The sequence below is a fragment of the Carettochelys insculpta genome, chromosome 29 (assembly GCF_033958435.1).
Source record: "Carettochelys insculpta isolate YL-2023 chromosome 29, ASM3395843v1, whole genome shotgun sequence".
Classification (NCBI taxonomy): Eukaryota; Metazoa; Chordata; order Testudines; family Carettochelyidae; genus Carettochelys; species Carettochelys insculpta.
Window position 1 is genome coordinate 16,247,947 of NC_134165.1, and position 13,430 is coordinate 16,261,376.

The following is a 13,430-nucleotide window of genomic DNA, read 5'->3' on the forward strand; positions in this document are numbered from 1 at the left end:
GTGCACAGCAGCCTGTCCTATACAAGCATGGAAAGGAATCCAGGGGTTTGGCCCACTTGGTGTGTTTCTGACTAGCAATCAGGCAGGATCCCAATCTTTAAATAAAAGTACAGTTTGTTTTGTTTCACAAAGGTACATCTGGAATTTTAAGGAACATCAGTGTTACCCTTGTGCGTATGAACTCTCTGCACCCAGGAGAGTGGGCAGGTTTTCATCACAGAGTAGGGCACGCTAAGTGTGTGCAGCTTGTTCATTACATTCTGGAAAACAGAGAGAGACTTGTTGGAAAGGTGTGATGGGGATCTGGGATTCTCAGGCACTGCACCTCGTCCGCAGGCAGGAGTGACTCTCACTCAGCAGGAGAATAGTGGGTTTATTAGCTGATAGGACACAGCATCTTACAGAAGAGCCACTACAGCAATCAGAGACAGCCAGTCCAAACCATGCTGGGGAGAGGAGGCCCCGAGGGGCCCCTGGAGCCGGGGCCTTGCCCCCTCCTTTGTCCCCCTCTCTCTCTCCCAGCCCAGACTAACTGCTTTCCAGCTTCCAGTTCTAATTCAAACCCCTCAGGCTCCACCTCCTCCTTTGTCTGCAGTCCAGAGGTGTCACCTGGTTGCCTCAGTTACCCTCAGGAGGAGCTCCACACCCTCTGAGAGCCACTCAGGCATGCGTGCGCGTGCGTGCACACACATACACACACACCACAAAAAGGCCAACAAAACACAGCCAATATAAATCAGCCACAGCAGTCCCATTTCCTCATCCCAGTGCGCACATGCACACATCCCCCATCACAAAAAGGCCAACAAAACACAGCCAATATAAATCAGCCACAGCAGTCCCATTTCCCCATCCCAGTGCCTGGTAAAGCTCATGCACTTCCTGCAGTTAATGTTTCAAAGCACTACTTGAACGAAGAGGAGAGTATAATGACTAGGAAGAAGACTATTCCTCCTGCCAGCAGAACTGCAGACTCCAGAGTCAGTGTGTAAAGCCAGATCTGACAGCCAATTGCATCCAACTCTCCTCCTCAAACATTACTTCACATTATGATCTGGGAGAGCCAGAATTACCATCCTCCCAGCTTTCTCCCTGAGGCACCAGCTTACCGTTAACATGGCATGCCAGAGGCCTGCATCCTTCTTGAAATCCAGAACATTCACTATGGTTTCACCTGGAAGAGGGAAGGTGTGATGTCAGTAAGAAACCTGGCAGATAACTGAGTAGATACAACTGTATTACTGATACAGGAACTTGCCCCTTTCCTAATGCAAAATCAAGTTAGCTCCCAGAGGCAGCCTAAGTGGTTCACTTCAAACAGATACTTGGAACGCTGAAGCTGGGGACATGACCCTGCTTTTTTCACCTTGTAACTTTCTTTACAAACCTTAAAGATCACTGTTTTCCCTTGACAAATTCCAAGTGCCAATTATTTCTTAATTCTTCACATAGCACTTGGACACTACACAAATACCTCTTCATGGCAGCGCAAACTGGCTGCATTATGCAAACAGGAAATGTGAAGACTAGTCAGTTTGCCCTCTTATGCATTATTAAATAGATTCAGAGCTCCTCGTTATGGATAACACAAAGCAAGCACACTCAGGTACCTACACAGAGCACAATAAAAAGGGTGACAAGACAGAGCAGACCTACCTAAAATGAATTTAAGGGAAGGAACATGGCATCTTTAAGCTTTTATATCACACCTGCCACTGTAATATTGGAGTGTCCTAGCCTCCTTATAAATGAGTTGTTGAGTGGAAAGAGTTAGAGCTGTCATTCAAAGGCCCTGGAAGGCTGATCAGCAGCAGCAGTGGAAATGAACGGAATGGCTCCAAAAGGAACAAAGTTGCATGTCAAACAGAGATGACGACGTACAGCTCTTAAAGAAGCTCTGAGATACTTGGTATATAAAGGACTAATTCTGTAGACAGAGTAGACAAAGACACTTCCTGCAGAAAGAGCTTTGTGAATCACCTTCTACTCTCTGTAACTGAATGTAACTCCTAAGGGTGGTTATTTGAGCAGCTGTGGGGTGTGTGCATTGTCAGCATGGAGGTGAGCAAAGGAGCTCCTTCAATGTAAGCAAAAAGGAGCTGGTGGCAGGATGCTCTCTGAAAAGGGATCTTCAAAGTCTGGAGCTTGTGCAGTTCTACTCCTTCCATCCCCCAGTTCACCAATACCTGTATTTACAAACCTCCATGTATACTGCAAAGCATACCTTTTGTCCTTCTCTCTTAAGGCTGCTGGGCAGGGTGTGGGCTGAGGTGCAGATAATTATGGGTTGACCTGTCTAAGTCTAAGCTACAAATTTAATGTGTGATAGATTGTTTAAATGTTTAAAATGCATCTCACTGAGCAGTGGAAAGAATGATCTCACTGTGAGCTGAGCTTTCACCCCTTCATGTACATATCTACCACATGACACTACTCACCTTCAGTGTAGTTGCAAGCCTGAGACAAAGCCTGACAATGAGCTAGCATGGCAATCCGTGACACTGTCACCCCCATCACACTGCCTTCCTTACTGGTCTTATACTGGAAAGCATAAAACATAATCAAACAGGTTACTCTGGACGCTGCACATAAAGGAGTCTGTAATGTGGCTAAGCCCTTATTAAGTTCTCTCCTTAATTAATGGGATCACATTTAAAAGAACTGTTGTGTAGGTGCATCAGCAGGATTCACTAGAGGAGAGAAAGACTATTCATGGAAAGTAAAGGCAGCCATATTTATACCTGGAGGTAGCCTATTCCCAAACCCTAATCATTGTCCAGGTAAGTGTATTATTGTAACTTCTGCCAACAGAAAAGACAAACTGAAGAAGCAGTTTGTAGGGTTGGTGTCTTCCAAAATGATATTATATAGGATGCAATAGTTCACAGTTGGTATTACTGGGATGTACAGAGGAAGACATGCCTGCCATGAGATGTGAACAATTCAAAGTGTTGCTATGTGAAGGCAGAAATCTGAGAGTTACCAAGTACTGAAAAGAATGAAAAGACCAAATGAAAAGATAAGCACAGGGGAACCTAAGCTAAAGGCTGGACTGTACCAACCCTCCCAGCCTTAAGCCTTCTAACATGTATTGATACACCCCTGGGAGACAGATTAAGCCACTTTATAGATACCCCATGCCCTGTATCTGAAATGTTTCACAGACTGTCTTCTTCTGGCTTTTGAACAGCAAACTAACTAAAACCACAAACTGGTACATGACAAAAATCAAGCATCATAGCAAGTTGTACATGATGAAAATACATTGTTTCATCAAGAAATTGGTAAGTCTGGCACAGCTTATGTAAACCACTAACATTTTGATGGCTTCATATACATTAAATTCAACCCAGAAAAGCTCATTTCTAACCTTCATTCACTACCCACCTCAATATATGCTGGCTCAGTTCCCGCAGCGGAGATGTTGGGCTGCCAGTCCTTTGGTGACTTGGAGAGATATTTTGAGTCTGTCACAACCCATTTGAGTCTGGGCCAACCTAGAGCCAAAATCAAAGGCAACTTAAAGACTTATTTATCTGTTAAAAGAATCTATATTCATTTCAAAACATGTAAGCGATTATTTACCCATTTCACTTGAGGCTTGTTTTCCCAGCAGTAAAGTTAAGTAAGCAAAATGCAAATTCATTTCAGAGAAATATATAGCTTTGAAACCAAGGAGATTTGGACTTGATTGGGTTTACTTCCAAAAGTATGACAGGGACCACTTGTCAGAAAATGATGTGCTGTGTAAATTGTGTTGATAATTTAATATCACTTGACAAGGGAGTTCCCTATGCTTGGTTTAATGTTATCAGATGAATGCAAATGTACAAATCAACCCAGGCAGAGCACTAGCTAGACAACTCATCCCTTCCCACATGAATCAGTGAATCTCGGGCTTGCAATGGGTGGTGGGCTCCTGCCCCCCACTCACAAACTGATCTTGCAGTGTTCATAGATACAGCTCTGGTGCAGCAAAAGAGTGCAATAATTTACTCTTCAAATGCTGCTGAACTTGTTCTAGAAGAATGTTGGATTCCAAAATGGCCTCATCCTAATCTCCATTGCAGTACACTGGCTCCGTCAGAGACATGCACAAGTTTGTGCCTCAGTGGTGCATGCAATAGATAGCCCCAGAGAAGGTGATGATCCCAATGAAAACCTTGTTCACTCAACCAAAAGAGCAGCATAGCACATGGTTTTTGACTTGTAACAGCTAGTTTTAGAGTTCAGATCTGACACAAACTGGTCAAAACAAAAGTGTGACTGAACTAACCTTTAAACTGCACAATTTCCCCATTTTGGGTTTTTGGCAGCCCTTTTAGACAAACCTCAGTGGTGAGAGCCAAAGTGATGCCACAGCTGCCCAAGAGGAAGCCAATCTGCTGACCACCAGCATCCTGAAGAAAACAAAATAATCATGGGGAGTTTCAGATAACTGAGTATGAAGCCAACTTTACCCTTACCAAAATTCAAGGCATGATAGTTCTCTGGTAACTGGATAGTAACATTATGGACCACACTGGAAAAAACACTTTCATTTGGTTTGTCCCACGGGTATCTGGAAATGGTTTGAAACTCAAATGACAACCACAGGCTCACAGTGATGATATGGATACAGTCATATTTTAACGTGCTCTAGAAAACAATATATGTTTCATGAAGGCATGCTGGGAGTAACGCAGACTCTGATGCTGACAGAATTTGTTCTCTAGGGCAGGCCGAGCAGTTGAGACACAGCTGTATTTCTGCGAGTAAACCAAAGGCCACAGAAAAATTAGAATTTACTGTAAAAATGTGAATGATTACTTAATGTGATGCCTAGCAAGTCTGTTCTCTCCACTTAATTCTGAGGCCGAGGGATGCAAGTGGGAAGACTGTTAGAAAAAGGAACCAAAAAAGATAATTTTGCATTGGCAGAACCATAAAAGACCAGAGGTAAAAAGGAGATGATTTTACTGTTAAGACAGGCCTGCTGAGATGCATGTCAACGTACAGTCATTGCACTCACATGGTTTATTTTCCACAAAGGAAAACACTAACTCTTCAAACATGAATCAAAAAAGGAAAATATAAATATCTAAATAATAAATATGCCCAATCTGTCCCCCTTTCACCCAGTAACTAATTAACCCTACTGCACAAAGAAAAACACTGGAATGAGTAACTGATCAAGTGACCTGACTGGACAAATATTAAGCTTTAATTTCATATTTTGGTTGCTACAGCATTTGAGGCTGCAAAGCAAAGCCCTAGAAACACACAGCATTACCAGACTGAACATTTGATTACCACAGCTCTTGGTGTATGTTTGCTATTATTATGTTATCATGGTTTCCTGTCATGAAATTTTGTTTTCGCTGCTTTTAAAATGGCATTAGTATGACAATATTAAGGGAGGAAAAATGCTTTCAGGAGCAGGAATTATATACCAAGAACTGGAAATAAGAGTCTGTTTTTCTGACAAGCTGAGCACCCACAACCAACCCGGAAATCAGGAGGAAGCTGCAGGTCATCAGCTCTGCTGGAAATGAAGCTCCTAGACACTTAGTAGAAGGGAGATTAACAAGGACATGTTGAAACATTAATTTTGTTACAGACATGTGTCTATCACAGTGTCTAAAGAAATCCACTGCTCTCTCAGCTCTTCAGCAAAACTCTTTTAGGCAGCCAATATACTTTTCCAGGTTTAGATTCTGCAGTGGCAGGTTCATGTGACTCTTGAACACTGTGTTGGGATCGAAGAACTTCTAAAGCTGCAGTGGATCTCTATGGAAACACTTTCAAATCAGAGGCTGATGGCCTGACTTGTGTCATTCCACATCAGCCTAGCACTCCTCTAAGATGGATCAACATTACCTTTCTGGTGAGAGGTACCTCTATAGGCACTGGGATCACTTCTGCTAGCAGACAGCCATAAAACGATACCATGAACATGACTGGGTCATTGTTGGGGTAAACAAGGGCTACCTAAAATTCACAGAAGTATCTGGTTAGAGAAGATATGAGGAGCAGCATTAAAGGCTGGATTTATTACATTTTCTGCTTAGAGCAAATTTGTAGATAGTAGAAACCTGTTTAACGCAGAACCTCTTTCCATAAATAGTTTAACTTTCCTACGGTTATGCCTCCAAAACCACTCCCAAGATTTTTATTACTGAAGTGTATTCATTTCACAGCTTTCCCCTTTCCCTATTGCATTGTATCTTTGCATGTGAGTAGTTTACTTTTTAGTGTGATTTTCCCAAGGGTATGGATTCAAAAGGGCTGCAGTGATATCCCAGAGTAGTTTGGTAGGACAAAAATTTTCTTTGCGGTTTCTTTTTTTAAGTAGGGCTCATTAAAATGAACAGCGTAATGCTAATCTGTCCATTGGCCCTGCTAAAATTTCCTCTTTAGAGCGATGCTGACATGACCATCAACCCTTCAGTCAGGGTCCACTGAAGAATTTTGGCACTTTAGTTTCAGAGGTGGGAAAGAGACAAAGATACATGGCTTTCTGGGAATTTTAAAAGGAGGCCATGCATGTTCAGATTCTAACACAGTATCCCATACAGGTCTTCTCTTTGGGAACTCTACATAGTGTATAGGGCGCGCTCTCTCTCTCTCTCTCTCTCTCACACACACACACACACACACACACCCCTCTGAAGTTAATCTCTTGATACATACAATGGGAAGCAAAGAGCAGTGTGATAAAACCTGTGATATAGGCATTGCTCCTATGGGGTGGACAATCAGGTAGGAGAGATTTACACAGGCACTTAAGGGAGTTTAGAGCACACAACTCTGTGACTTCTTCAGGCACTTTTGAAAATCTCACCCAGAAGCTTTCTTCCTGAGGGCTCAACAGGCCCTTTCCATGCAGCCTCAAAACATTCATTAAAACACAGCTGGGGGCCTAGAATGACTGTCACACACTCATCCTTATTAAAAGGACAAGACTAATACTTGTGGCAAGCGACAATGCAAAAAAAACCCCTCTTCATTTTTAACAGGAAGAGCCAATCATTCCAAAGCTCATTACCCTGTCTCCAGGTTTTAACACGGGTTCGTTTTTGGTCCCAAGTTTATTAAGAAGCGTATAGGCCAGCTTAAGGCTTCTGCTCCATAATTTACCTAAAAAAAAAAAAAAAAAAAAAAAGAAGTCTGTCATCTCCACATCAACCAATCATATGGGCAACGCTACGTAGCTTGTCAAGTATTGGAGGGGTAGCCGTGTTAGTCTGGATCTGTAACAGCAACGAAGGGTCCTGTGGCACCTTACAGACTAACAGAAAAGTTTTGAGCATTACTTAGCTTGTAAGCCACATTATCGGTTACAGATCTCAAAGGGCTCTCTACCTGTGAGGATCCTAAGCCCCATTTTGCAGAAGAGGAAGTGGAGACACCAAGAGGTTGTCATTTGCCCATAGTGACATAGAGTGGCAGAAATGGAAACAGATCCAGAAATCCAATGCCCTGTCCACTGGAGTATTTCATGTAACAATAAGAAGGTGCAAAGGCAAACCCAACCCACTAAAATCTTTTACATAAACGCAGGACTTAACCATTATGCATGTTTGATTCCAAAAAATTAAACCAAAGTCTTCCTTTTAAAAGAAGACTCAAATAGCTGTTTTGTTATTGCCCAGCTGTGTTGCTCATCACAAAAGTCCAAGAGTAACATGAAGGCAACACTACAATTTTTACATAGATTCTCAAATCATATTCTTAATTAAATGGCAACAAAGCAGAGCCAGGTGTTTAATCCACAAGTATTTCTAGATCGGGGTGGGTAAAATGAAGCCCGCATGCTGGATACAGCCTGTCCAGCATCTCAATCCAGCCCACCCAGAAAGCATGCGTACTCTAAAACAAGGGTTTGCAAAGTGAGGGGCAGGCCCCCTCAGGGGGTGTGAAATTGCATAAGAGGGCCACAGCACTATCAGCCATTGGGTGTCATGCTCATCCCTCTCATTAAAAATGTTGAAATATGATACTGTTTTTATGTATATGTATTCACATTTATATACTGATTTTAGTAAAGTTTTCACTTACGTATTTTCTTACACAAGCTGAAAGGGGGTTCCTTCCCATGAACATAACCAAAATTTCTTTGGTTTGGATTACAGGTGTGGGGGAGCGTCACAGGGGGCTGCTAATTGCAGGGATGAAAAGAGGGGCCTAACATATGAAGTTTGCTCGCCCTTGCCCTAGAACCATAAGAGTGGTACAGTAGCAGAAATACACCACTCACCATATGTCAGGGTATAGACTGGTTTTCCTGTAACATCCAGTGTGGTCAGACAGGGGCATTTGGCCTGTGTGGTCCCCCAGCGCTGCAGTGCTGCTTCTAAGGCAGGAGGCCAATTACAAACTACTCCCAGTGGCTCTCCCTTCACAGGGGTCATTTGGCGCCCTTCTGGTTTGGGCTGGTTTGGGTCAGGCTGTGGGACTGAAATAAAATTAAATCCCCCCGCACCTGGTTAATCCCAGCTCACATATAAGCAGGAAAGAGAACTGAAAACAAACGCTGTCCCAACACACAGCACAGGGCAACCTGCATGTTTATAAACCCCACCCAAACAAAATTACAGAAGACAAAACATTGGCCTGCACAAATATCATTCCCCCTAGGGAGAAAATGACAGAGAGAATAAACTACATGCAACATGTAAATCATATTGCTTAATGCACAATTGGAAGGCACCCAGAAACTGTAATAATGAGGCTGATAAAAACCTATATGCACTGGTACGTAATTCTACTGTACTGAACCAGCAAGTCACAAGTTGCTTTGAAGATACTGATGAAAAAACCCAAAACACACTCTTGCATTGGGAAATAATTAGGGCTCAGGTGACCTTTGAAATTTGACTTTCAAAATCCATTTACAACTGGAAGGGACCTTCACAGGTCATCAAGTCCAGACCCCTGCACTCCCAGCAGGACCTCTCATTATCCTGGACAGAATTTTTTTTTTTTAAATATATATTTTACTTTGCTCCATAACCAAAACAGATCCCTCAAGGTTTGAGCTCACAACCCTAGATTTAGCAGGCCAATGCTCAAACCACTGAGGTATCTGCCCCCCACAACTTTCTGTAAAAAAGTATAAGCGGTTGGCATTAATATAGTGAAGGTGAAAGGGGCTAGACTGCCATCAACTGGGAAATAAATTAATGTCATGACTATATTCCTACCCGTGAAATTTGGCCACTGAGATGCCATGGGTGCTCACATTATCTTTAAAGAGGAAATCAATCTCCAAGTAAACATCATACAACAGCATAATAAAATGCATCAAGCGTTTGTGATCAAAAGAGCAGTAAGAGCATTTCTTGCTGGTTTTTACCTTCCACGATTTCTTCAAAATCGTCCACAAAAAATTCTTTCAGGGGTGGCCTTTTTGGTCGTTTCAGGGTGTTAAGCAGCTGTTGAATTTTTGTGGAGACTCTGCTACTTACAGGGACACCTAGTGGGGAGGAGAAAAAATTCAGTAAGTCAATGAGCTTGCCCTCCCTAAGAATGTTAATTTCTTATCTCCCCTTCACAAGAAATTCTTTTCTTCCGATGTGCCCCCTTGCTGTATTCTTTCTAAGATGAGCACTTGGGTGGTCACCCAGGAGAGAGTCAAATGTTGCCCACCTGATTAGCAGAGCACCTAACAGCACCCACAGCCAACAGCATGTGTTTTTACTGGTGGTACAGATCTACAAATGCCTAGGTACACATAACAGAAGTCAATTTTGATACTGGGCCATTTCCACCTTGCTGAATAGACCTTGTCAGCTCTGGCCCTCCCTCTTACTGGGACCCCACTCTTTAAATACCCCTCTGAAACCACCACCACCCCACTCATGCATCTGATGAAGCGGGTCTTTGCCCACGAAAGCTTATGCTCCAAAATATCTGTTGGTCTATAAGGTGCCACAAGACTTCTTCTTGTTCTCGTAACAAAAGTTGTTCTGCACATGACTGGAAAAAAGAGGGGGAAAACTTCCCACTTGCCCTGTCAACATAAAACTGTTAACTCATCTCATCTCTTTCCGAAGTCTCATTCCATTGGTCTTTGGTGCATTATGTGCTACGAAATATGGCATGCAATTTAACAAATGTTCAAAATGACTGTCAGTGCTATTACATGACTTAATCAGCAGAGGGTGTTGTAAGAACTACAAACATTGATAGCACTTTTGCCTCAGATAGGTTTACATCTGTATTTTCAGCTGCATAGTACCAAAACTGTAGTTCAGAATTGCGTTCTCATTAGTCTCCACTTAGTTTGTGTAGATTCCAATACAATATCATTTTAAAAGCACAAGGCCACATGTAAATTCTGGACTTTGTTGCCAACAGACAAGAAGCTGAACAGAAAGAAGCAGAGCTTTTTTAAAAAGCCACCCTCACTTACTAGCTGTAATTCCAACGTAAAGTTGGATTTTCAATGAGAAAAAGGCTCCCTTGAAATTCTACCCAGGAGACTAATAGTTTCCCTAAGCAAGGCTGATTTTTGTTGAGTTCATTTAAAAATCAAATTCCTTTCACACAATGAGTTTTACCCAGACCTTGTTTTCCCTCTCTGTGTACTACTGTTCATGAGATCCAGCTCTGTACCAGATGTTTGACATTTACCATAGTATAGTAAATTTAGCAAAGATGATGTAGGGTTATTTATCTGTCAGTACTCTGGGGACTGAACTCTTCTGCCCAAGAGCACGTATATAAGCAGTGCAAGCTCCCCACGTCTCCTCACACCATTTTTCTGTCACTAGCAATCTGAGGCAGTAGTGGAAAGGGCCCATTCAGTTCTTGGCTACCGTTCAGATTCCCCATGGTGTTTGTTATTTTCATTTGTCCATCCATCAGGAACCTCCCATATGAAAATTCCCGTCAGAGGTCATCTGATGGCACTGAATGAAAATCACAGGGCAGGAACTGAGTCAGCAAGCTACATGAGAAATCTCCAGTCCTCTGAGACATTCAGTGTCCCTGAAAGATAACTGTAACCTACTTTCAGACACTTTAGGGGAAATATTACATCTGCTTCATCCCACCAACCAATTGTTGCTCTCTAAAATAGCTGTGTTGAAGGCAGGCTCCCAAGAACTCCGAGCAAGTGATGTATAAAAAAAATCTTGGTCCAAAACGTCTTGGACTTCTCGAACCAATACAGCCTACATGTATTGACCTTGGGATATGCTGTCAAGTCTATGCAGCTCCATGTTTCCCCTTCCCACTACTAGTGAGTAGAGAGCATAGGGAGTATCCACAGGCTGATACTGCACCCACTCAAACTTAGGGTGTGTTGGTAGAGTCTGAATCAGTTTAAGCACCTCCAGTAAATATAAGCATATTCCACAAGCCATATATGTAATTGAACTGCTCCCACCCAGTTCAGCTCATACTATGCTATGTTGTCATTTGTAGGCACTCATAACAGTTCCATACCATCAGCAGTGTCCATGAGACTAGATCGATTGGATCCTTTGTGCATGCCTTTCACAATTCCTGATAGAGGAAGATCAATAGTTGCTGGGCGGACTGAGGAAGAGGAAGAGGAGGTAGTTGCGGTGACATCAGGGGGAATGGAGAAATTCTCTTGAAAAGGGAGAAAACTGATATTCAATTAAAGTACTCTTCCAATGGCTAAATAAAGTGTTGACTACCCCTCAGCTACCGTCCTCCATGTCAATATAACACTTTGGCCTTCTACCATGGCTTTTGTGACAGCATCTCAGGGTAATTTCTAAACACTGCTTTAGCACCCTGAAGTGGCATGCATTATCCATTTTGAACAATGAAAAATGGAGCCACAGAATGACTTTTTCCAAGTAACAAAGCAACTCAGTGACAGATCCCAAGCTCCTCCTACTCTAACCACTAAACCACGTGTACTCTCTGGACAGAAAAAAGTATATTTAGATACAAATTTGCCTTCTGATAGTCAAACTCCTAGAACAGAAAGCTGTTGTGTTAACCGCTGCTAGACTGTGAGCTGTAACAAATATTTCACAATGCATAACCTTCTCCTGAGTTACAGCTTTATAAACTAATCAAAAAGAAAAACATTGATTATAAACACAATCCAGAAGTTTGGAAAACAAACATCACCATGGGCTGCGATACCCTTCAGTTTCAATAGCAAAGCAGGGTAGAACCTGGACAGTAGTTGATAATAGATCTGCAAGAAAAATCTAGGTCTTTGTGAAATGATGCTGGCCTTTCATTTGTCATATGGAGAGCCTTGCGTTAGAGCAGTGTTTCCCAAAGTGTGGTCCGTGGCCTAGTACCAGTCTTCGGTGGGGGAAAGAAAAAAAATACTGGTCCTTTTGAAAACACAGTAATCCCTCAAGGTACATGAGGGTTGTCTTCCAGGCAACCCTCGTGTACCTTGAATTTTGAGTAAGTCAGGGAGGGGTAGGGGGTGGGTTGGGGCTGTGGGAGGGGGCCAGGGCACCCGCGGTGGCGGCGGCTTCCCCAGGGCTCCAGGGCCAGGAGCGCCTGCGGCCGCCACTTCCCCAGGGCCTGGAACACCCGCAGCCGCCACCTCTTCCTCAGGGCTCCAGGGCCCGGAGCACCCACAGCAGGGAGCCGAAGCCCCAAATGAAGGAGGTGAGCTGGGGCAGCAGGGAGACTGAGCCAGGTGTGGGGGTTGGGACCTGGGGGTTGGAGGGGAGCCACAGTTGTGCGGGTGAAGCCCCCCACTGGGGAAGGTGAGCTGGGGCGTGCAGGAGGGTGAGCTGGGGCCACAGGGGCAGAGGAATTGGGAGGAACTGAGCCAGCAGGAGGTTTAGCCGTGCCACTCTGGGAAGGGTGTTTTAGCTTGCCTGGCCGCCCGCAGGGGTGGGCACCTAGGAGAGCTAAAAGCCTTCCCCCTACTTTCCCTGCCTGTAGCTGTGGGAAACTAGGCAGGCTAACAGCCCAGCAGCTTCACACTGTGCGAAACTCACTTTAATGTGTGTTTTGCGCAACGTGAAGCTGCATAAACACCAGGGCTTACTGTATGCAAATTATCGCTATGTACTATTATTATTGTGAACAAACAAACAGTGAAAATTTATTCATTTTTCATTTTTTTAATATGCATTTATATTTTTGGGCCGCAAAAAGAGGTACTGAAAAGAATAAAAAACAGTTCCCAACTATATAAAGTTTGGGAAACCCTGCATTGGAGGGTATTTTGCTGCTGGAGATCCTGGCTTTCAGGTGAGACATCAAATAAAGATCCACTTCAAAATTCCAAGGACTTTTGTACAAATAGCAGGAGAGATAAATATGGCTCTGCTTCATTTAAGAAAATATATTTTGTATAGCTAAGTCTTCTCCATAGATTTAATTGGCTATGGTACTTTTTCTTTTATCCTAAGCTGCTACATTGTGTGCAGTTAATTGTTAAAGTACAGAAGTGGCTGCATTATACTTACATTATTTACTGTCCTATACAT

The 13,430-nt window shown here is 43.1% G+C and overlaps 1 protein-coding gene across 5 annotated transcripts in view; it reads right to left on the reverse strand.

The window, feature by feature from the left end:
- The window catches only part of DIP2B (disco interacting protein 2 homolog B), a 131,695-nt gene that overhangs the window by 34,321 nt on the left and 83,944 nt on the right, over nt 1–13,430 (reverse strand). For all 5 annotated transcript variants that reach the window (XR_012642831.1, XM_074980353.1, XM_074980356.1 and 2 more), the window contains exons 6-15: nt 11,434–11,583; nt 9,338–9,457; nt 8,240–8,437; nt 7,028–7,119; nt 5,860–5,970; nt 4,277–4,400; nt 3,388–3,497; nt 2,439–2,541; nt 1,110–1,174; nt 167–260 (exon numbers count right to left, since the gene is read on the reverse strand). Coding sequence is in view for 4 of the 5 variants with exons in the window: in XM_074980353.1 (XP_074836454.1) it covers nt 167–260; nt 1,110–1,174; nt 2,439–2,541; nt 3,388–3,497; nt 4,277–4,400; nt 5,860–5,970; nt 7,028–7,119; nt 8,240–8,437; nt 9,338–9,457; nt 11,434–11,583 (1,167 nt within the window). In the remaining variant the exon portion in view is untranslated. The remainder of the gene's footprint in view (nt 1–166; nt 261–1,109; nt 1,175–2,438; nt 2,542–3,387; nt 3,498–4,276; nt 4,401–5,859; nt 5,971–7,027; nt 7,120–8,239; nt 8,438–9,337; nt 9,458–11,433; nt 11,584–13,430) is intronic.